General features: G+C 37.7%; 4 protein-coding genes across 4 annotated transcripts; 1 reads left to right on the top strand and 3 right to left on the bottom strand.

The window, feature by feature from the left end:
• The first annotated feature begins 1632 nt into the window (after positions 1-1632).
• Positions 1633-4099, top strand: LOC125211490 (7-deoxyloganetic acid glucosyl transferase-like). The gene is made up of 2 exons (XM_048111320.1): positions 1633-2148; positions 3120-4099. The coding sequence occupies exons 1-2, from the start codon at positions 1635-1637 to the stop codon at positions 4043-4045; spliced, it is 1440 nt and encodes a 479-aa protein (XP_047967277.1). The 5' UTR covers positions 1633-1634; the 3' UTR covers positions 4046-4099.
• Positions 4100-5534: 1435 nt separating this feature from the next.
• LOC125192114 (probable LRR receptor-like serine/threonine-protein kinase At3g47570) lies at positions 5535-9238 on the bottom strand. Its single transcript, XM_048089573.1, has 3 exons — positions 8473-9238; positions 8176-8394; positions 5535-8040 (listed from the first exon to the last, which is right to left on the bottom strand). The coding sequence occupies exons 1-3, from the start codon at positions 9236-9238 to the stop codon at positions 5927-5929; spliced, it is 3099 nt and encodes a 1032-aa protein (XP_047945530.1). The 3' UTR covers positions 5535-5926.
• Positions 9239-12448: 3210 nt separating this feature from the next.
• Positions 12449-13529, bottom strand: LOC125211501 (probable LRR receptor-like serine/threonine-protein kinase At3g47570). The gene is made up of 2 exons (XM_048111330.1): positions 12918-13529; positions 12449-12835 (listed from the first exon to the last, which is right to left on the bottom strand). The coding sequence occupies exons 1-2, from the start codon at positions 13195-13197 to the stop codon at positions 12492-12494; spliced, it is 624 nt and encodes a 207-aa protein (XP_047967287.1). The 5' UTR covers positions 13198-13529; the 3' UTR covers positions 12449-12491.
• Positions 13320-14615, bottom strand: LOC125192104 (probable LRR receptor-like serine/threonine-protein kinase At3g47570). The gene has a single exon (XM_048089562.1). The coding sequence runs from the start codon at positions 14613-14615 to the stop codon at positions 13320-13322; it is 1296 nt and encodes a 431-aa protein (XP_047945519.1).
• Between the last annotated feature and the right edge of the window lie 6715 nt (positions 14616-21330).

Here is a 21330-nt window from a genome sequence, read left to right as displayed (position 1 = left end):
GACTTCCACATCACCTTCATCGTGTCGGAGTTCACCCACCGCCTCCTCCTCAAGAACACCTCCGTCCCCGCCACTTTCGCCGCCTATCCTGGCTTCCAGTTCCGGGCTATCCCCGATGGCCTCCCCGACGATCACCCCCGCTTCGGTGACAAAATCGCCAATATCATCCCGCCGTTACAAACATCATGGTTCCACTTTTCAAGAAAATAATGGCCGACGAAGACCTCCTCGCTTCCCCCCACAGCAGGCCGGCCACGTGCTTCATCGCTGACGGCTTTTTCAGCTTCGCCGCTGACTTTGCAGAAGAGATCGGCCTTCCCTTGGTCTATTTCCGGACTCCCAGCGCCGCCTACCTTTGGGCGTATTATCACGTCGATGATCTCATTCAAGCTCAACAAATTCCCATTAAAGGTAATCTAATTACTCCCTCAGTCTACTATCAGAAGTCTCGATTTTTCATTTTGATATATTCACCTTTTACACTCTGTCTGTCCGTGAATAGAGATCGGTCAGATTTTAAGAAATACTCCATCCGTCCAAAAAAAATAGATCACTTTTGCCATTTTGGGACGTCTACAAAAAATAGATCACTTTCTAAAAATAGAAAGTTTATCTCTCATACTTTTTCCATTTTTTCTTCCCTCTCTCATACTTTACTCACTTCTTCTCCCTATCTCTCTTACTTATCTACTTTTTCTCCCTATCTCTCTTACTTTATCTACTTTTTCTCCTCATCTCTCTTACTTTACCAATTCTACATTAAAACCCGTGCCGAATAACAATAGATCTATTGTTTGTGGACGGAGGGAGTATAAGGAAAAATGGGTAGAATAAGTAAGTGGAATGCAACTCCCACTTTTATTAGTTTTATAATAGAATGCCAATCCAGCTGCATACTGAGCTCGAATTAGTCCAATTTGTTGCAAGTATATGAGAAGGGTCAGAGATGATGTGTTGTTTTAGTGAAAGAAGTGCAGTTTGATCAGTGGCAAGGCTCATTTTGGCTGAACAAGGCGTTTGAAAGGTTATGGTAAGGAATGAATATGCAAGAATGTAGTAATACAACATTTTCTCCATGGCTACAAATTGGAAGGTGTGGTTTATTGATTATAATTTGGCACAGATAGAGGAAGAGGGATAAGAGTCATAGAGATATTCTTCTATCATATTATCTGATCCATGCAACATGCAACATGCACCACTTATTTCACTCATCGCTTAAGATACATATGATAAATAAGATTAAAAGAAATAAAAACTGAAATCCAATAAAATATAAGTTAAAATAAACCAAATGAAAATTACTAAAGTTAAGTATCTCATATTGTCAAATTTGTAGCAATATTCTTTTAGATTCTAAAATCGGCCGAACCGCCACCCATTATTTAATTTGAACAAAATCATTCCCCAATCTGTTACACATACTAAACATGTTCCTTTAGCGAAATACACAAGTAATTAGCTACATGTTTGCTTAGGTAATCAATGACCGATGCCTATATATTGAATGCAACATTATCATACTTAATCAAATGTCATTATCCTTTCATCTATAAAATGCAAGAATTCATCACTACATGTATAATGGTTTAAGGATTTTAGAATAATAGTAAAAACAGCAAATAACTATGCCTATGGGTTTGAAATCGGAAGAGAAACTGCCGGCGCACGTGGTGATATTCCCATTCCCCGCGCAGGGGCACATGAATTGCATGCTCAATCTTGCTCATCTCCTCTGTTTATCCGACTTCCACGTCACCTTCATCGTCTCGGAGTTCAGCCACCGCCTCCTAACCAAGAATACCTCCGTCCCCGCCACTTTCGGCGTCTATCCCGGCTTCCAGTTCCGGGCTATCCCCGATGGCCTCCCAGACGATCACCCCCGCTTTGGTGACAAACTCGGCGATGTGGTCCCCTCCGTTACAAACAACATGGTTCCATTTTTCAAGAAAATGATGGCCGATGAAGACCTCCTCGCTTCCCCTCACCGGAGGCCGGTCACGTGCTTTGTTGCCGACGGATTTTTCAGTTTCGCCACTGACTTTGCGGAGGAGAACGGCATTCCCTTGGTCTATTTCCGACCAACCAGCGCCTCCTACTTCTGGGCAATGGTCTCATTCATTCAAACTCAAAATATTCCATTTCAAGGTAATCTAATTAATTTTCCCTCTACTTTAATGCACACATTTTCTCATTTTCATCCGGTTATTATTAACCGATTCATTTCATTTTCACGAACTAAACATCATATTCCAGTAACTCATTCCACTCACAATTAATAAAAATTAATATAAAAAAAATAACTCACATTCCTCTTGCATCGATTATAAATAAGACAAGTAATAGGAATCAGACGCAATACTTAATTATTCATAATTTGTTATGGATTTCAATGCTATATCATTTAGGTTGCTTTTAGAGTGTGAAGTTTCCATATGTCCCACTCTAAGTGGAACACTCTTTGTTCAACAAATAATTTAATATAGTGTTATTTTGTTAATTAAGTGGAAAAAATAAAGTAAAAAAAAATATAGAGAGTGATGTTTTTATTTTAATACATGATCATTTGGAAAGAGAGATCTCAAAAAGGAAAATATATATATGTCACTTAAAATAAATGGGGGAGTATCATTTTATTACTCTCCACCACTAATGTCTCATATTGTCATTTTAAAATATCTATCATCAAATATTATTTCACTTTTATTATTTTTGATTAATAAATTCATCAATCATATTCCAGTTACATATAAATCATAGTAATGAGACATAGGCGAAGGGTGTAATTAGTCTCTTTTGATGAGTTATAAGTTCCCCTAATTTCAAACTCTTATGGCTATTGATACATGGTCATTTAGAATGAAACGTTAAAAAAACAGAATATGTCACTCATAATAAGATGAAGAAGTATCATTTTATTATTATCCGCCATTAGTGTCTCATATTATTATAAATTATTTTATTTTTATTATTTTTGATACATAAATTCATTAATCTATTTCATTTACATTTTATTATAAGGTGTAATTAGTCTCTTTTGATGAGTTATGAGTTCCCCAATTTTGTCCGTAACAAAACTTTTAAACTCCTGTTTGAAATTATGGTTCTTCATTATTAAGGTAAACCGATGGATGAATTAGTGAAAGGCATACCGGGAATGGAAGGATTCCTGCGCCGCCGAGACCTACCGGGTTTCTTCCGCACCGATGATGTAAATGACAATGTTTTTCAAAGCTTAACAGTGGCGACAAGGCAGCTCGTACGAGCACAAGCAGTCATATTTAACACATTCGAGGATCTAGAGGGGTCGATTTTATCAATCATGCTTGAAAAATTACCAAGAATCTACACTATTGGTCCTATCCACGAGCACCAGAAATCCAGGCTCATAGAGAAGGGATCCAAAGCCTCGATTGTTGCCGGTAATTTATGGGAAGAAGATCGGAGCTGTATAGATTGGTTGAACGCTCAGCTGCCGAGATCGGTGATCTATGTGAGCTTTGGGAGCATAACAGTTGTGACGAGAGAGCAACTGATGGAGTTCTGGCATGGTTTGCTTAATAGTTCTCAGAGATTTTTGTGGGTGATGCGTCCAGATTCCATCACCGGGGGAGATCAAATTCCACCGGAATTGATGGAGGGTACAAAAGAAAAAGGTTATTTGGTGAAGTGGGCGCCACAGGAGGAGGTTCTCAACCACCCTGCAATAGGTGCATTTTTGACACACAGTGGATGGAACTCGACTCTAGAGAGTGTTGTTGCTGGTGTACCGATGATATGCTGGCCTTATTTTAGTGATCAAACTATTAATAGTAGGTTTGTGAGTGAGGTATGGAAGATAGGTCTTGACATTAAAGATACTTGTGATAGATTGATCATTGAGAGGGCAATTAAGGAGGTTATGAAAGTGAGGAAGGATGAATATTTGGAAAGGGCAGATGGTATGGCCAAAATGGCTAAGAAGGCTGTTGAAAGAGGAGGTTCCTCGTACACCAATTTGGATGCTCTAATTGACTATATTATTTCATTGGTCATAACATTATAAACATTGGTAATGTAAATCTCAAATTTCTTTTGAAAGGGCTTAGAAGAAAATAATAAATGTACTATTGATTTTGGGCTGTATGACAATTTTTCCAAGTAAGCTAAGTAACATTATTTTTGAACTGTTAATTGGAGATAGGTGTTGGGCTGACCTAGCTATGTTGAGTTGGGCTTAGCATTGGTAAGAAATATGAACAAGCCCACTACTTTTAGAACAAAAAGGAGTAATGTTTAGTTAATATTTCTCCTCCTTTTCGATAATCACACACCCAACGACATCTCTCCATCTTTTGGGTGCTCAATCTTTGCTCCATTTATGTGGATTTCAAGCAAATGGTATGTATATTTCTTGAATAGTTGGTGTTTTTTGGATCCTAGGTTGAATTGAGCTTGAAATTTTTTTATTGCTGGATGAGAATGAGCACTATAACTATGTGTTGAGAAAGGAAAAGGGGGAATCGAAATTTAATTTAATTTGAGAATTTTCAACTTGTAGCTATATATGATGAATGATTGAGACATGTTTGAAGAACTCTTTTCTTTATTAGATATCCTCTGTATCTGCTGTTGTGAACAGAGGAGATTTTCCCAAAATATTCCATTTTGAGTATAAATCTTTCAAGCTTTTTCTAAAGCAATGCTATACTTGTTTTAACCCACATTTTGAGCTTGTAAATGTGTAATAAGAATGGTTGGATATCCTTAGCATGTCCGCTTTCATAGTTGTAATCTATAATGCCAATTACATGAGAAATAGTATTATTTTGAATAAAAATATGCATATGTGCAAAATGATCTACTGTATGTCTCTTATCGTAGTAACTGGATGCATAATGGTAATTAATTTATATGTGATCCATGTAATTTGTACTGAAGGTGATAAATTATTGAGTATTAGCCACGAAGACGAGAAAAGAACAGGTTCACGAGTAAAAAGGCTATTGATATCACAGTATGTTGGCATATAAAGGTACTGTATTTTTCACTCTATTCGTTTAATGCTCTCAACCAAGTATGATATTTGTTACCTTAATGTGGTTATAGTTGTAAAAAGATAAGAAGTGTGATAGTATGACTACTTTATGTAAAATACTCTTCATAATGAAGTAGTAAGTGTTGAGGTTTGCATCTTGATGTAAAGGCAATTAGTAATTTGATGGAAGTAAGAAAAGATGAGTTTTGGATAGGGGAAAAAGCTGGATAATGGACTTATGCAATATATCTATAATTCTCATGTATTCAATTCGTAATTTTGTCTCATGAAAACTGCAAGATATCGTAAAACAGAGAAGTTAACGACCTGCTTTGAGAATATCAATAAGAGATGTTTTTGCTGTTGTAGATAATATTATCCTCAGTCTAGACATTGGACAAATATATTAGGCCTATCTTCAGCTAAAGCATATTAAGAAAGTGGTAAAGATAGAAACTCACCAAAAAAGTAGTATAAACTAGTTATGGTGGATGATCCAAAATGGAAAAAATAAGACTATTTTTTTAAATTGTGTTAATAAGATATTATCCACAGTCTTGGCATTCATAGGTAAACAACTTTGTAAGGCCTTCCCCACTCTGATTTAAGCTACATCCCAAATACCCGCGTTGGATTTTCTGCAGCTTTGTTAGAGCTTCTTTCATATCAATCCTTTCACGAGAAGAGTCTGCACAACACTTTAATGCCAACTCCAATATGGAAGATGTGAATTCCACTATTTTGTCGCCATGTTCTTCATCAACATTCATAAGTAAGTTGGCATCTATAACTTGATATGTGAATTCTGGAACTGACCTCTCAATCCAACTCTTCAACCTTAGATCTCCAACAAATATGTCGTCACTTGGCTTTTTTCTAGTAAAGACTTCCATCAACATGACCCCGTAGCTATAGACATCGCACCTTGTGGAGAGTAGTCCTTCTGAACCATACTCTACAATCCCCAAAAAAATTGAAATTAATAAAATATTTTACATAATTAATGTTGAATAACAATTCACCTGGAGCAATGTAACCAAATGTTCCTAGGGTCTTGGTTAACACCATGCTATCTCCATCGCAGAGCAACTTTGCTATCCCAAAGTCGCTTACACGGGCAACCATATCTTCGTCTAACAAAACATTACTTGGCTTCATGTCACTATGGACAATAGGCATCGAATAGCCACCGTGAAGATACTCCAAAGCCGATGCTACATCAATCATTATATTCAATCTTTCCATGAAATTCAAGAAATAGTTGTGAGAATATAACCATTTCTCAAGGCTTCCATTGGGCATATATTCAAGTATTAATGCCTTGAACTCTTCATTGGAACAACAACTAATGACACTATTGAGACACCTATGTCGAATGCTACGAAGTATGTGGCATTCGACATCAAATCTCGTTGAAATACCTCCTAACCGAAGATTAAACACTTTAGCCGCGACAATCTTCCCATTGTTAAGAATTCCTTTGTACACAGAGCAAGAACTCCCAGTGCCAAGCAGATTGCTCTCCCTGAAATGCTCAGTCGCTTGCAGAAGTTCGTAATAAGAGATCCTTTCGGGCACAATGGATATCAGCTCATCAACATCTCTAGTTGTCTTGTCTTTCCTTCTGTATCTGACAAAGATAAAAGCTAGAGAAACAATTGAAATGAAAGTCGCAACCCCAAACGCAATAAATGAAGCTCGTTCCACCTTTTTCCTCTTTGATCTGTGATCAGAAACAACTGGACAAATTGGAACATGGAACCTTTGAATTCCACACAATGCCTCATTTTCCTTGAAAGAATCCGTAGTGAAGTTTCTGAAAGAACCACCACTTGGAATTTCTCCACTCAGAGAATTGAAAGAGACATTAAAGTAGTTGAGAAATTGAAGTGTTTCCAAAGACTTTGGAATTGAACCAGAGAGGTTGTTGTGGGACAAGTCAAGACTCACCAAACTTATCATGCTTCCCATGGAAATTGGAATATAACCTTCAAGTTTGTTATTTGCCAAAGACAGATTAGCTAAATTTTGTAGCTTTCCGAAAGTGCTCGGAATAGACCCTGATAACTGATTCATTGATAGATCTACAGAGATTGCTGCTCCTAAATTACTCATCTCTTGAGGTAAAAAACCACTCAATGAATTGAAGGACAAGTCAAGAATCAGCAAATCTTTTAGATCCCATAAGCTTGATGGTATGCTTGAATTCAACATGTTGGAGTACATATAAATCTCTCTTAAAGAAGAGATGTCTCCCAAACATTTAGGAATTGAACCCGATAGTTGGTTTTGGCTAATATTGAAAATATTAAGGCTGTATAAATCACATACAGCCTCTGGAATGGAGCCTTGCAACATGTTTGAACCAAGATATAATGCTTGAAGCTTATGCAAGTGTTTAATGGAGAAGGGAATATTACCAGATAACTCATTTCCCTCTAAATCCAAGATCATCAAGCCTCGTAAACCACCTATTTGAACAGGAATGCTGCCATTTAATTTGCAGCGGGCGGCTCTGAATATTTCAAGTGAGGAAGATAAATTCCCAATGGAATCTGGAATGATTCCGTATAGAGGATTATCAGAAATATACAAATAAGTTAAAGACCTGCAATTTGACAATGATATAATGAAGCCCAAGTTTGAAGAAGATGGTGCATTTGTAAGATTGTTTCCGTGCAGGTGGAGACTTTGGAGAAGTCTTAGGTTGCCGAGATCCATAGGTATATAACCACTCAATTTGTTATCACCAAATGCGAGAATTCTGAGTTGAGAACAATTGGATATGGAATTTGGTATTGGTCCAGAGATTGAGTTTTCTGCAAGATTAAGCGCGTGAAGAATGGGGGAGGTATGGCATATATTGGTTGGAAGAACTCCGGATATAGCATTCTTAACAAGGTCAAGGATTTGAAGAGTTGAAATGTTAAAGAGCTCATGTGGAATAGTTCCGCTGAAGCTGTTCCCCCCTAAACCTAATATCTCCAGTCGACGAAGGCGGCCAAATTTAGTAGGAATAATCCCTGCCAAAGATTAGATAAACTATTAGAATAAATGAGAGAAAGAAAGAAAAGAAGGAGATGTTAGTTGTAGAAAGATGGGAGCATTATTTTTATTAAGATGATATGGGTAGTATGAAAATCACAAGGTCTTCTTACCTGTCATGTAGTTTTCGGAGATTGAAAAGCTGGTTAGCATTGTAAGATTCCCAAAATCCCTTGAAAGATTCCCAGTGAAATAGTTGCGCCATAGTAATAAATCTTGCAGAGAAGACATATTCAGGAAAATATTTAAGGACAATGAGCCCCGAATCTGATTATTTTCAACACCAAAACCAACCAGGTTGTGAAGATTGCCAATCTCAGGTGGTAGTGTACCTGTCAAATTTCAACAAATTAAATATACTAACATTAAATTTATGTGAATCTAATGCTTTAAGAACAAAGGAAGAATACCATTCAAACTGTTATAACCGAGGTATAATATCCGAAGAGAAGACAAGTTGCCGATTTCTGCAGGTATCTGCCCATTCAAAGAGTTGCCAGATAGGGACAACAACTGCAGCTGTGAACATAGGGATAGATTTGTTGGAATTGCGCCACTCAGCTGATTTTCGGAGAGATAAATCCCAGCAAGAAATGGAAGATTACTGCAAATGTCCGTCGGAAGACTTCCACTCAATTCATTTTCACTGAATGCTATATGCACCAGCTTCGACATGTTGAATATCTCAGATGGTATAGCACCAGAGAAATAATTGAATTCGATCCCCAGCGTTTGCAAATTCCCAAGTTTCCCTAACTCCTTTGGGATCTCTCCACTCAGAGTATTGAAAGATATTTCAAGAAATTGTAGGTTAGTTAGGTTTGAGAGAGATTTGGGGATGGAACCTGTGAAGCTGTTGTTGGTGAGGTCTAGGGAGACGAGGAAGGAGAGGTGCCCGAGCTGTGGTGGAATGGTGCCGGAGAGATTCATGTAAGAGAGATTCAATGCGGATACTCTATGGTGGCGCGAGCTGCAAGAGACGCCGATCCAGCTGCAGACGGAGCTCGAATTAGTCCAATTTGTTGCGAGTATATGAGAAGGGTCAGAGATGATACGTTGTTTCAGTGAAAGAAGGGCAGTTTGATCAGTGGCAAGGCTCATTTTGGCTAAACAAGGTGTTTGAAAGGTCATAGTGAGGAATGCATATGCAAGAATGTAATACAACATTTTCTCCATGGCTACAAATTACAAGGTGTGGTTGATTAATTGAGAGACAGATTTTTCTACCATATTATATAAGCCATGCAATGCAACATGCACCATTTGTTTCACTTTCACACACATCTGATTAAGACTTTTTTTCATTTCAGCTAATGTGCAGAATTGTTAACGTGTGTATCACATGCACTGTATAATTCTAGCATTTTAATTACAGATGAAGGATACTGTTACTTTCGTTAATAGTAGATGAAAATTTTGAGTTACTATATTCTTATTTCCTTTTAATTAAATCAAACACAAAAATTTAATAATTGGATATCTAATTATTCCCCTATTAAATTGAATTGACTCATAAATCTATTTGTATTATCTTTTATATGTAGGCTTTACATTTTACCAACTTATTTCATTTAAATAGGAGTAAATAATTGATAATTCATTCGTGCCAAAGTCAAATTCATACTTGAAGTGAATGGAGTATAAGCAAAATCATGTTTGCTAGTATATTTTATTTGTCGTCATACGATTGTTTGCTTCCAATTCCACCCTTCAATCAGCAAACGTGATTTCAATAATAAGACAATTCATGAATCACGTAGAACGTGAACCACTCTTTTGTAATTCTTTAATTATTATATTATGAATAATAATATATAACGGCAAATGAAATGAGTACTTTCACACGAAAAAAGACTACTTTATATATTTTTTAAAAATATACAGTTTCACATATTCACTTCAGAATATATTGAATTTAGCCGTTGCCTATGCATATGTTGTATGTTTTCTACAAAGTCGCGATTTATTTTTCGAGCTGCCAGCGCTCGAAATTCTGGGATTTTGTTTTCATATTATTACTACTATTATTAAATAAATTATTTCTTTTAAATTTAATATTGTATAAATAAATTAAATAAATAAAATTCAAAAGACATTAACATAAATAAAATTGGTTTACAGTGCAAAACACTTATAAACACAATCTTGGCTTCTTCTCATTAATTTATTGAACTGGGCATTAGTTAGGCTCTTCATATCGGTTCTATCAAAACTATCATTTGATGATTCGACTCCGACTGCACTTTCACAATTTTCTCCTGCTTTTGGATATTCATTTGCTCATGCGCTTCATATACTCGTTGTTCGACGAGCTCATTGGCCTAGCTAGTGCAAATGTCGGTGGACGATGAGGTTTGGAAGATACATCTTTGACACTAAAGATACTTGTGATAGATTGATTACAGAGAAAGCAGTTAGGAAGGTTATGGAAATGAGGAAGGATGAGTTTTTGGAAAGGACAGATAGTATGGCCAAAATGGCTAAGAAGGCTGTTCAAAGAGGAGGTTCCTCTTATGGCAATTTGAATGCTCTAATTGAGTCATTGACTATATTAAGTCATTGATCATAACTTTATAAACATTGGTAATATAAATCTCAATTTGTTCTTTTTTTTAACATCCTTTGGCCTATATGGAAAAAGTACCGTTGATTTTGCGCCTCATGATACTTTTTTCAAGTAAATAAATAACATTATTTTTGAATTGTTAATTGGAGATAGGTGTTGGGCTGACCCAGCAATGTTGACTTGGGCTTAGCATTGGAAAGAAATAAGAACAAGCCCAATACTTCTAGCATAAAAAGGAGTAATCTAAGTGAATATTTCTCCTTTTCTATCCAACACAGATCCAACGACATCAATCTCACTTTTGGGTGTTCAATCTCTGCTCCATTTATGTGGATTTCAAGCTTGAGTTCTTATACACAAATGGTACGTATATTTCTTGAATAGTTGGTGTTTTTGTGATCCTATGTTGAATTGAGCTTGTATTTTTTTTTTTAATTGCTGGAAGAGAGTGAGAACATTAACTGTGTTGAGAAAGGGAAAGGGGGAATTGAAATTTAATTTAATTTGAGAATTTTCAACTTGTAGCAATATATGATGAATGATTGAGACATGTTTGAAGAACTCTTTTCTTTATTAGAAAATAGAAATCCACTGTTTGCAGCTAATGAAATTGTTATAAAGCGTTTTTATAATTTTCTGTGTAAAGTAGGATATGTTGGGAAATTCCAAGTAAAATTTCAAGTGAATTGGAGGTCTTTTAGAAAATCTTCAAACACAGCTTGTCAAAAACTGCTTCATATCTTCCAAGCCACTTTGAATTTTTGAATGAACTTTTATGTAAATGAAACTAGACATTAGTGGCTTTATGATGATATAAGGAACACCTTCTAAGTCTTTCGGACCAGAGAGAACGGAGCCTCCAAAATCTGCTGTTGTGAACAGAGATCTCTATGAGATTATCCCAAAATTTTCCATTTTGAGTCTAAAGCTTACAAGCCTTTCCTAAAGCAATGCTATACTTGTTTTAACCCACATTTTGAGCTTGTAAATGTGTAATAAGAATGGGTGGATGTCCTTATCATGTCCACTTTCCTAGTAGTAATCTATAATGCCAATTTAAGATCCTCGAGAATTACATGAGAAATATTATTCTGATTAGAAATATGCATATATTCAAAATGATCTACTGTATGTCTCTTATCGTAATAATTGGATACAAAAGATTTAGATGGAGTATTTTAATAGCTGTTGCATAATGGTAATTAATTTATGTATGTGATATATGTATTTTGTTATGAAGGTGATAAAGTATCGAGTGTTAGCCACCAAGACAAGAAAATAGCAGGTTCACTGGTAAAAAGGCTATTGAAATCAAAATATGTTGGGCTCACAAAGGTAGTGTATTTCTCACCCTATTCTTTAATTCTCTTAACCAATATGTTTTTTGCTGCCTGAATGTGGTTATAGTTCTAAAAAAGTAAGAAATGTGATAATATGACTACTTTTTGTAACATATTCTTCATAATGAAGTAGTATGTGTTGGGGTTTGAATCTTGATGTAAAGGCATCATTGGTACTCTGATATTGGTCTAATGATATTTATCTATAATTCTCATGTATTTAATTTGTAATTTTGTATCATGAAAACTGCAAGATAAAACAGAGAAGTTAATGACTGTTTTGAGAGAGATGTTTTTGCTGTTGTAGATAAGACTAGTCATTGGACAAATATATTAATCCTATCTTCAGCTGCACCTAATTAAGTCAGTAGTAAAGAGAGAAACTTACCAAGAACAATATAAACTTATTTTGGTGGATGACTCAAAATGGAAAAAATGAGATTATATTTTTGAATTGAGGTAGTAAGATATTATCCAGAGTCTTGGCATTCATAGGAAAACAACTTTGTAAGGCCTTCTCGCTTCATCTCGAAAACCCACGTTGGATTTTCTGCAGCTGTGCTAGAGCTTCTTTCATATTTATCCTTTCATAAGAAGAATCTGCACAACACTTTAACGCCAGCTCCAATATAGATGATGCGAATTCCACTATTTTATCGCCATGTTCTTCGTCAACATTCATAACTAAGTTGGCATCTATAACTTGATATGTGAATTCTGGAACAGACCTTTGAATCCAAGTCTTCAAGCTTAGATCTCCAACAAACATGTCGTCACTTGGCTTTTTTCTAGTAAAGACTTCCATCAACATCACCCCGTAGCCATAGACATCGCACCTTGTGGAGACTAGTCCTTCTGAACCATACTCTACAATCACAAAAAAAGTATGAAAGAAGACTTCATTTATTAAAAAGTATATGTACATAATTAATGTAGATTAACAATTAACCTGGAGCAATGTAACCCAATGTTCCCAGGGTGTTGGTTAACACCATGCTATCTCCATTGCATAGAAATTTTGCTATCCCAAAATCGCTTACACGAGCAACCATATCTTCGTCTAACAAGACATTACTTGGCTTCAAGCCACTGTGGACAATTGGTGTCGAATAGCCACTATGAAGATACTCCAAAGCCGATGCAACATCGATCATTATATTCAATCTTTCCATGAAATTCAAGAAATAGTTATGGCAATATAACCATTTCTTAAGATTTCCATTGGGCATATATTCTAGTACTAATGCCTTGAACTCTTCGTTAGAACAACAACTTATGACACTATTCAGACACCTGTGGCGAATGCTACGAAGAATCTCACATTCAACATCAAATATCTTTGAAATACCTTCTAACTGAAGATTAAACACTTTGACAGCGACAACCTTCCCATTGTTAAGAATTCCTTTGTACACAGAGCAAGAACTCCCAGTGCCAAGCAAATTGCTCTCACTGAATTGTTCAGTTGCTTGCAGAAGTTCATGATAAGAGATCCTTCTGGCACAATGGATATCATCTCATCAACTTCTCTTGCTGTCTTATCTTTCCTTTTGTGTCTGCCAAAGATAAGAGCTAGAGAAACAATTGAAATGAAAGCCACAGTCCCAAAAGCAATAAATATAGCTCGTTCAACCTTTTCTCTCTTTGATTTGTGACCAGAATCAGCTGGACAAATTGGGATATGGAACCTTGGAATTCCACACAATGCCTCATTTCCCTTAAAAGAATCCATAGTGAAGTTTCTGAAAGAACCACCACTTGGAATTTCTCCACTCAGAGAATTGAAAGAGACATTGAAGTAGTTGAGAAATTGAAGTGTTTCCAAAGACTTTGGAATTGAGCCAGAGAGGTTGTTGTGGGACAAGTCAAGTCTCACCAAACTTATCATGTTTCCCATGGAAACTGGGATAGAACCTTCAAGTTTGTTATTTGCCAAAGACAGATTAGCCAAATTCTGTAGCTTCCCAATAGTGCTCGGAATAGACCCTAACAAATGATTCATTGATAAATCTATAGAGATTGCTGCTCCTAAATTACTCATCTTTTGAGGTAAAAAACCACTCAATGAATTGAAGGACAAGTCAAGAATCAGCAAATCTTTTAGATCCCATAAGCTTGATGGTATGCTTGAATTGAACATGTTGGGGTACATATAAATCTCTCTTAAAGAAGAGATATCTCCCAAACATTTAGGAATTGAACCTGATAGTTGGTTTCGGCTAATACTGAAAATATTGAGGTTGTATAAATCACATACAGCCTCTAGAATGGAGCCTTGCAACATGTTAGAACCAAGATATAATGCTTGAAGTATATGCAAGTGTTTGATGTAGAAGGGAATATTACCAGATAACTGATTGCCCTCTAGTTCCAAGGTAATCAAGCCTGTTAAATCACCTATTTGAACAGGAATGCTGCCATTTAATTTGCAGCGGGCGGCTCTGAATATTTCAAGTGAGGAAGATAAATTCCCAATGGAATCTGGAATGATGCCGTATAGAGGATTATCAGAAATATACAAATAAGTTAAAGACCTGCAATTTGACAATGATGTAACAAAGCCCAAGTTTGAAGAAGATGGTGCATTTGTAAGATTGTTTCCGTGCAGGTGGAGACTTTGGAGAAGCCTTAGGTTGCTGAGATCCATAGGTATACAACCACTCTGATAGACCCTTGATCTATCGGACTAGAGCACCAACGATTTGTAGTCAAAAGAAGAACAAGATAAACCCTAGTTGAGGTGCTAGGGGCGGCGTTCACGCCGAGAACGGGAATGAGAAAAACGTTTAGTTTATTTCTCAATGGTTTTGACTCTCTAATGGACTCCATTATTTATAGAGTCCGGACCCTACTTGATTCGACTTACGATTCGGGAAAGAATCAAGAAGAAAACCCGAAAAGATTTAATAATATCTAATCTTAATCAAAACGTTAATATCTCAACAATAAGGAAACATAATCATAACAAAATAAAAGAGTGATCAACTAAATCAAACACAATTATAATTGCGGTCACGAGCGGGCCTCGATGTCTTTCTCTTCGGCCCTTCTTCCCTTGGGCCCACGTCCTTGGCTGCTCCCGCTTCAGGTCGACTCGTAGGTGCAGTTGTCTCGGCATTGTCTTCGGGCCAATTGATTGCGGTCTCTGCCGTAGTTGTTGGAGCATGTACGTTGGAGTCCCTATCAACTCCCCCGCCCATGAAAATCGCCTTGCCGTCAAGGCGAAAGTTCGGAAAATGCACTTGTATGATGTCTGCCAGCCGGCTCCGATGGAATGAGGTCGACGCTGATTGTTGGATTGTATCCAAAAATTGCGGTATGAGCAGCCATAGGATAGAGATGTGAAATATGCCATGTATCCAACGCTCAACTGGTAGTGGAAACCAGTAGCCTATCGCCCTTACCAGCTCCACCATTTGCTCATCATCTTGCATAAGATGAAGATCTTCCATGTTCAAGAGTCTATAAACAAGTCTCCAACAAATGAAAAAGGTCTGCATACATCAGCCTAATTGAGGGATAACATTGTCTTTCAGCTACGTTACCACCAAATGGGGACATAGACACCTCCCTGATCGATACATAGATTTCCCCATCAAGAAATGTAGGCAGCTCCATAGGATCTCCACCCCAATAAAGTGTAATCCCTCTATTATCACACACACAAAATTTCACTCCATTTTCAACACTAGGCTCCTTGGTCTCATCAAAGTTCGCAACACATTCATCAAGCTCCGATACTTTTGTCTCGATAAATGGTGGCTTTGCAACCAAATCTCCTGTATTCCCACAAAATATCTTGCACCCACCACAAGCAACAACATCTGAATCCACCTCACCAGCGGCAAACTTGGGAATATTGCCGACACGCCTAGATAACATTACCAAACACCGAGCAGCTGCTCCTGCCTCAACAAGCTCAAAGACAACATAATGAAGAATACCTCCACTCAAGAACGAGGGAATCGCAGTGCACTTACGTACGGAATTTTTCATCTGCATCAGGCAAAAATACTTCAAGCTAAACCAGCTTTTACCAGATTCAAATCCACCAAAAGTGACTCGGACGAGTTTGACCCCATGAAAAGCCCCTGGATCAAATATGTGATCACCTTCAACTATTCCAAATCGGAGAGCTGCATGTCGCCATTCCTTGAAAGTCATTGATATATTCCACCCTGCTATTTCCCTAATTTTTCCCTTATCATAAAATAGTCCCAATGTATCCACTGCACTAATCTCAAAAGTTTTCGCTCCAATAATGTGCACTGGTGGAGAGACCCGTGTGTTGTAGGTAACAATGCAAGGTATATGTCCAGCCCTTCCAACAGGCACAAATGTGCTGCTATCGAGCCTCTCCTCCTTAGCAAAATCTGCATGAAAGCTGTTCCTAACAGGCAGGGTTTCATAAAAGCTTTTCCATCATCATATAAATCCTCAAGAAGTACTGTTGGAAGGACATAGCACCCCAATTTCTGGATACATAATGCTGCACCATGTGCTCTATTTATAGCAGGGGAACATCTCACTCCTCGTTCAAGTTCACCTGTAACTGAATCCTGAATTTCTTGATGAGGGAGCTCCGAATCAGTCATCCGCGAATAGACCATCTTAGTAAATTTTCCTCCACCTCCATCATCAGTCACATACATAGCAATAGTACCGAGTTTGGACAAAGACTCCAAAGCTGCAGGTACTCCTCGAGATTGTGTGGATTCCAGCGAAAGAAGAACAACATCATCTGCAATGGCATCTCTAGAAAACGCAGCATCAGGGACAACCTTACCATCGTTAGGGGCGGCAACATCGCGGCAAACAACATCTGAGAAGTGCTGCCCATAATCTACCACCTGTCTCGTGGTATTCCCCTCGATATACAACTTGTTGTTAATACATCCCCAACTGCGCAAGTGTTCAGGTTCCTTCTCATCAGAAACTTCAGCTATCAATCTCGGAGTGCAAATAGACTCGCCAGGATCCCATGTAGCCGGTACTTCCTCCTCATCTTTTTCACATAAATGATTTATAACATAGGAATCAGGCACATTGCTTCGACCAGTTAAATCTGTTGAGACTCCCTTGTTCGCTGCTTCTTCTAGTGGATCCTTTGGACCACCTCGTGACAATAGGGGTTGTGAATCGGCTGGAACCTCAGATTGGGGGTTGACTGAATCAAGAAATTCGGTGCAGAAATAAGTCTCGACAAGAGCTTGCTCCTCAATATCCTCGGCAGCGATGACTCCATTATTAATATTCAAAACCTTGCAACAAGCTTGGTCAATGAGACTGTCATCTATGGGATTTAAATCAACCGAAATACAGTCCCTATTACATCCGCTGTGCTCCTTAGTGACCATATCCACATATAAGGTATTCATGCCCATATTCCCATCGCAAATAATTGAATTGGAACCACTCTCATTAGCAAAATTATTGCTAGAAACAGTCACAGGTAGAACACCAAATTGATTGACACTTACTTGTGTGACCTCCTCTTTACGCTGTTGTGGCTGATGATCGAGCTCTTGATTCGCACCTAGGCACGCCGTTTTGCGGTTGGGCTTCCGCTGGTCTCGGCCGGTCGCCTCGTATGGTTTGTAAAATTCGGGATCGAACCGCTGCGCTACTGCCAACAAGAAATCGTCCCAGTTCTTTCCTTTGTTAGTTACCTCCCAATATTCCCTCCAATCCGATGCTGGGGGATTGAATAAGTATTGTGTAAGATAAAGACGATCATCTAGTAGTGTGTAGTGGTGGTTATAGTACGTTTGGATCTTACGTATCTAATCTGGGGAACTTTCTCCGTCGAATCGTGGTGGTTCGAGGCGAAGGCGTGGTAGGGAGTGGGGCATGATACCCTGCAGTGCCTGCGTGACCGACGGCGGAAAAGACCAACGCCGTATAGTCGCCGCGATATCGGGTGGTCGCTGATGCGGAGGTGAGTACTCATCAAGGCTGTCCGGAGACTCTCTGATCAGCGTTTGTGGCTCGAAACTTTCCGCCAAGGTTTGATTTTGAGTTTTGATCATCCGCCTTAATTCCAAGAGCATATCATCAATGGTTGGGTGGTGAGATTCCTTGAGAAAAGACATGGAAAATATGATTTCTTTTCCAACTAGAACTATTTCTAAATAGTCCAGAGCCTTTGTCCTAGCGGCAAGGAGCTTGGACATCAATGTATGAGGTGCCGAGTTCGAGCTCTCTTAACCTCAGTTGTAATTTCCTCCTTTCTTAGGAGTTTATATATAATATCCTCCTTCATATAGGAGTTAATTTTAAAAAAAAAAAGAACGATTTCCACCTCCTTTCTTAGGAGTTTATATATAATATCCTCCTTCATATAGGAGTTAATTTAAAAAAAAAAAAAGAACGATTTCCAAACAAAGAAACAATTCTAGGGTTTTGAGATAAAACCCTAATTTGCCGTGAATTTTGAGAGAATAGTTTGAGAACAAATTTGGACAGAGGTTGGTGGGAGAAGAGTAAATCAATGAAGCACCAGTTGATAGACCCTTGATCTATCGGACTAGAGCACCAACGATTTGTAGTCAAAAGAAGAACAAGATAAATCCTAGTTGAGGTGCTAGGGGCGGCGTTCACGCCGAGAACGGGAATGAGAAAAACGTTTAGTTTATTTCTCAATGGTTTTGACTCTCTAATGGACTCCATTATTTATAGAGTCCGGACCCTACTTGATTCGACTTACGATTCGGGAAAGAATCAAGAAGAAAACCCGAAAAGATTTAATAATATCTAATCCTAATCAAAACGTGAATATCTCAACAATAAGGAAACATAATCATAACAAAATAAAAGAGTGATCAACTCAATCAAACACAATTATAATTGCGGTCATGAGCGGGCCTCGATGTCTTCCTCTTTGGCCCTTCTTCCCTTGGGCCCACGTCCTTGGCTGCTCCCGCTTCAGGTCGACTCGTAGGTGCAGTTGTCTCGGCATTGTCTTCGGGCCAATTGATTGCGGTCTCTGCCGTAGTTGTTGGAGCATGTACGTTGGAGTCCCTATCACACTCAATTTGTTATCACCAGTGCGAGAAATCTGAGTTGAGAACAATTGGATATGGAATTTGGTATTGGTCCAGAGATTAAGTTTTCTGCAAGATTTAGCACTTGAAGAATGGGGGAGGTATGGCATAGATTGGTTGGAAGAAATCCAGATAAAACATTCTTAACAAGTTCAAGGGCTTGAAGAGTTGAAATGTTAAAGAGCTCATGTGGAATAGTTCCACTGAAGCTGTTCCCCGCTAAAGCTAATATCTCCAGTCGGCGAAGGCGGCCAAATTCAGTGGGAATAATCCCTGCCAAAGATTAGATAAACTATTAGAATAAATGAGAGAGAGAAAGAAAAGAAGGAGATGTTAGTTGTAGAAAGATGGGAGTATGATTTTTATTAAGATGATATGGGTAGTATGTAAATCACAAGGTCTTCTTACCTGTCATGTAGTTTTGGAGATTTCAAATATGGTTAGCACTGTAAGATTCCCGATATCCCTTGAAAGATTCCCAATGAAATTGTTGCTCCATAGTAATAAATCTTGAAGAGAAGACATATTCAGGAAAATATTTAAGGATAATGAGCCCCCAATCTGATTATTTTCAACACCAAAACCAATCAGGTTGTGAAGATTGCCAATCTCAGGTGGTAGTGTACCTGTCAAATTTCAACAAATTAAACATACTAACTTTAAATTTATGTGAATCTAATGCTTTAAGAACAAAAGAAGAATACCATTCAAACTGTTATAACCGAGGAATAATATCCGAAGCGAAGTTAAGTAGCCGATTTCCGCAGGTATCTGCCTATTAAAAGAGTTTTCAGATAGGGACAACAACTGCAGCTGTGAACATAGGGATAGATTTGTCGGAATCGCGCCACTCAGCTGATTTTCGGAGAGATAAATCCCAGCAAGAAATGGAAGATTACTGCAAATGTCTGTCAGAAGACTTCCACTCAATTCATTCCCTGTCAGCGCTATTTTCACGAGCTTCGACAAGTTGAATATCTAAGATGGTATAGCACCGGAGTGTTGATTGAATTCGATCACCAGCCTTCGCAAATTCCGAAGTTTCCCTAACTCTTTTGGAATCTTTCCACTTAGAGAATTGGAAGTTAAGTCAAGATTTTGTAGGTTAGTTAGGTTTGAGAGAGATTTGGGGATGGAACCTGTGAAGCTGTTGTTGGTGAGGTCGAGGGAGACGAGGAACACAGGTGCCCGAGCTGTGGTGGAATGGTGCCAGAGAGATTCATGTAAGATAGATTCAATGCGGATACTCTATGGTGACGCAAGCTGCAAGAGACCCCAATCCAGCTGCAGACGGAGCTCGAATTAGTCCAATTTGTTGAAAGTATATGAGAAGGATCAGAGATGATATGTTGTTTTAGTGAAAGAAGGGCAGTTTGATCAGTGGCAAGGCTCATTTTGGCTAAACAAGGTGTTTGAAAGGTTATAGTGAGGAATGCATATGCAAGAATGTAATACAACATTTTCTCCATGGCTACAAATTACAAGGTGTGGTGATTAATTGAGAGAGATTTTTTCTACCATATTATATAAGCCATGCAATGCAGCATGCACCATTTGTTTCACTTACACACACATTTGATTAAGACTCGTTTTCATTTCAGCTAATGTGCAGAATTGTTAACGTGTGTATAACATGCACTGTCTAATTCTTGCATTTTAATTACAGATGAAGGATACTGTTACTTTCGTTAATAGTAGATGAAAAATTTGAGTTACTATATTCTTATTTCCTTTTAATTAAATCAAACACAAAAATTTAATAATTGGATATCTAATTATTCCCCTATAAATTGAATTGACTCATAAATCTATTTGTATTATCTTTTATAAGTAGGCTTTACATTTTACCAACTTATTTCATTTAAATAGGAGTAAATAATTGATAATTCATTCGTCCAAAGTCAAATTCATACTTGAAGCGGATGGAGTATAAGCAAAATCATGTTTGCTAGTATATTTTATTTGTCGTCATACGATTGTTTGCTTCCAATTCCACCCGTCAATCAGCAAACGTGATTTCAATAATAAGACAATTCATGAATCACGAATGAAAATCAATGAGTACTTTCACACTAAAAAAGACTACTTTATATGTCTTGACACTAAAGATTGATTATTGAGAAAGCGGTTAGGAAGGTTATGGAAATGAGGAAGGATGAGTTTTTGGAAAGGGCAGATGGTATGGCCAAAATGGCTAAGAAGGCTGTTCAAAGAGGAGGTTCCTCTTATGGCAATTTGGATACTCTAATTGACTATATTAAGTCATTGATCATAACTTTATATACATTGGTAATGTAAATCTCAATTTGTTCTTTTTTT

This window comes from Salvia hispanica, chromosome 1, assembly GCF_023119035.1.
Source record: "Salvia hispanica cultivar TCC Black 2014 chromosome 1, UniMelb_Shisp_WGS_1.0, whole genome shotgun sequence".
Lineage (NCBI taxonomy): Eukaryota > Viridiplantae > Streptophyta > Magnoliopsida > Lamiales > Lamiaceae > Salvia > Salvia hispanica.
This window is presented reverse-complemented; position numbering and strand designations above follow the sequence as displayed.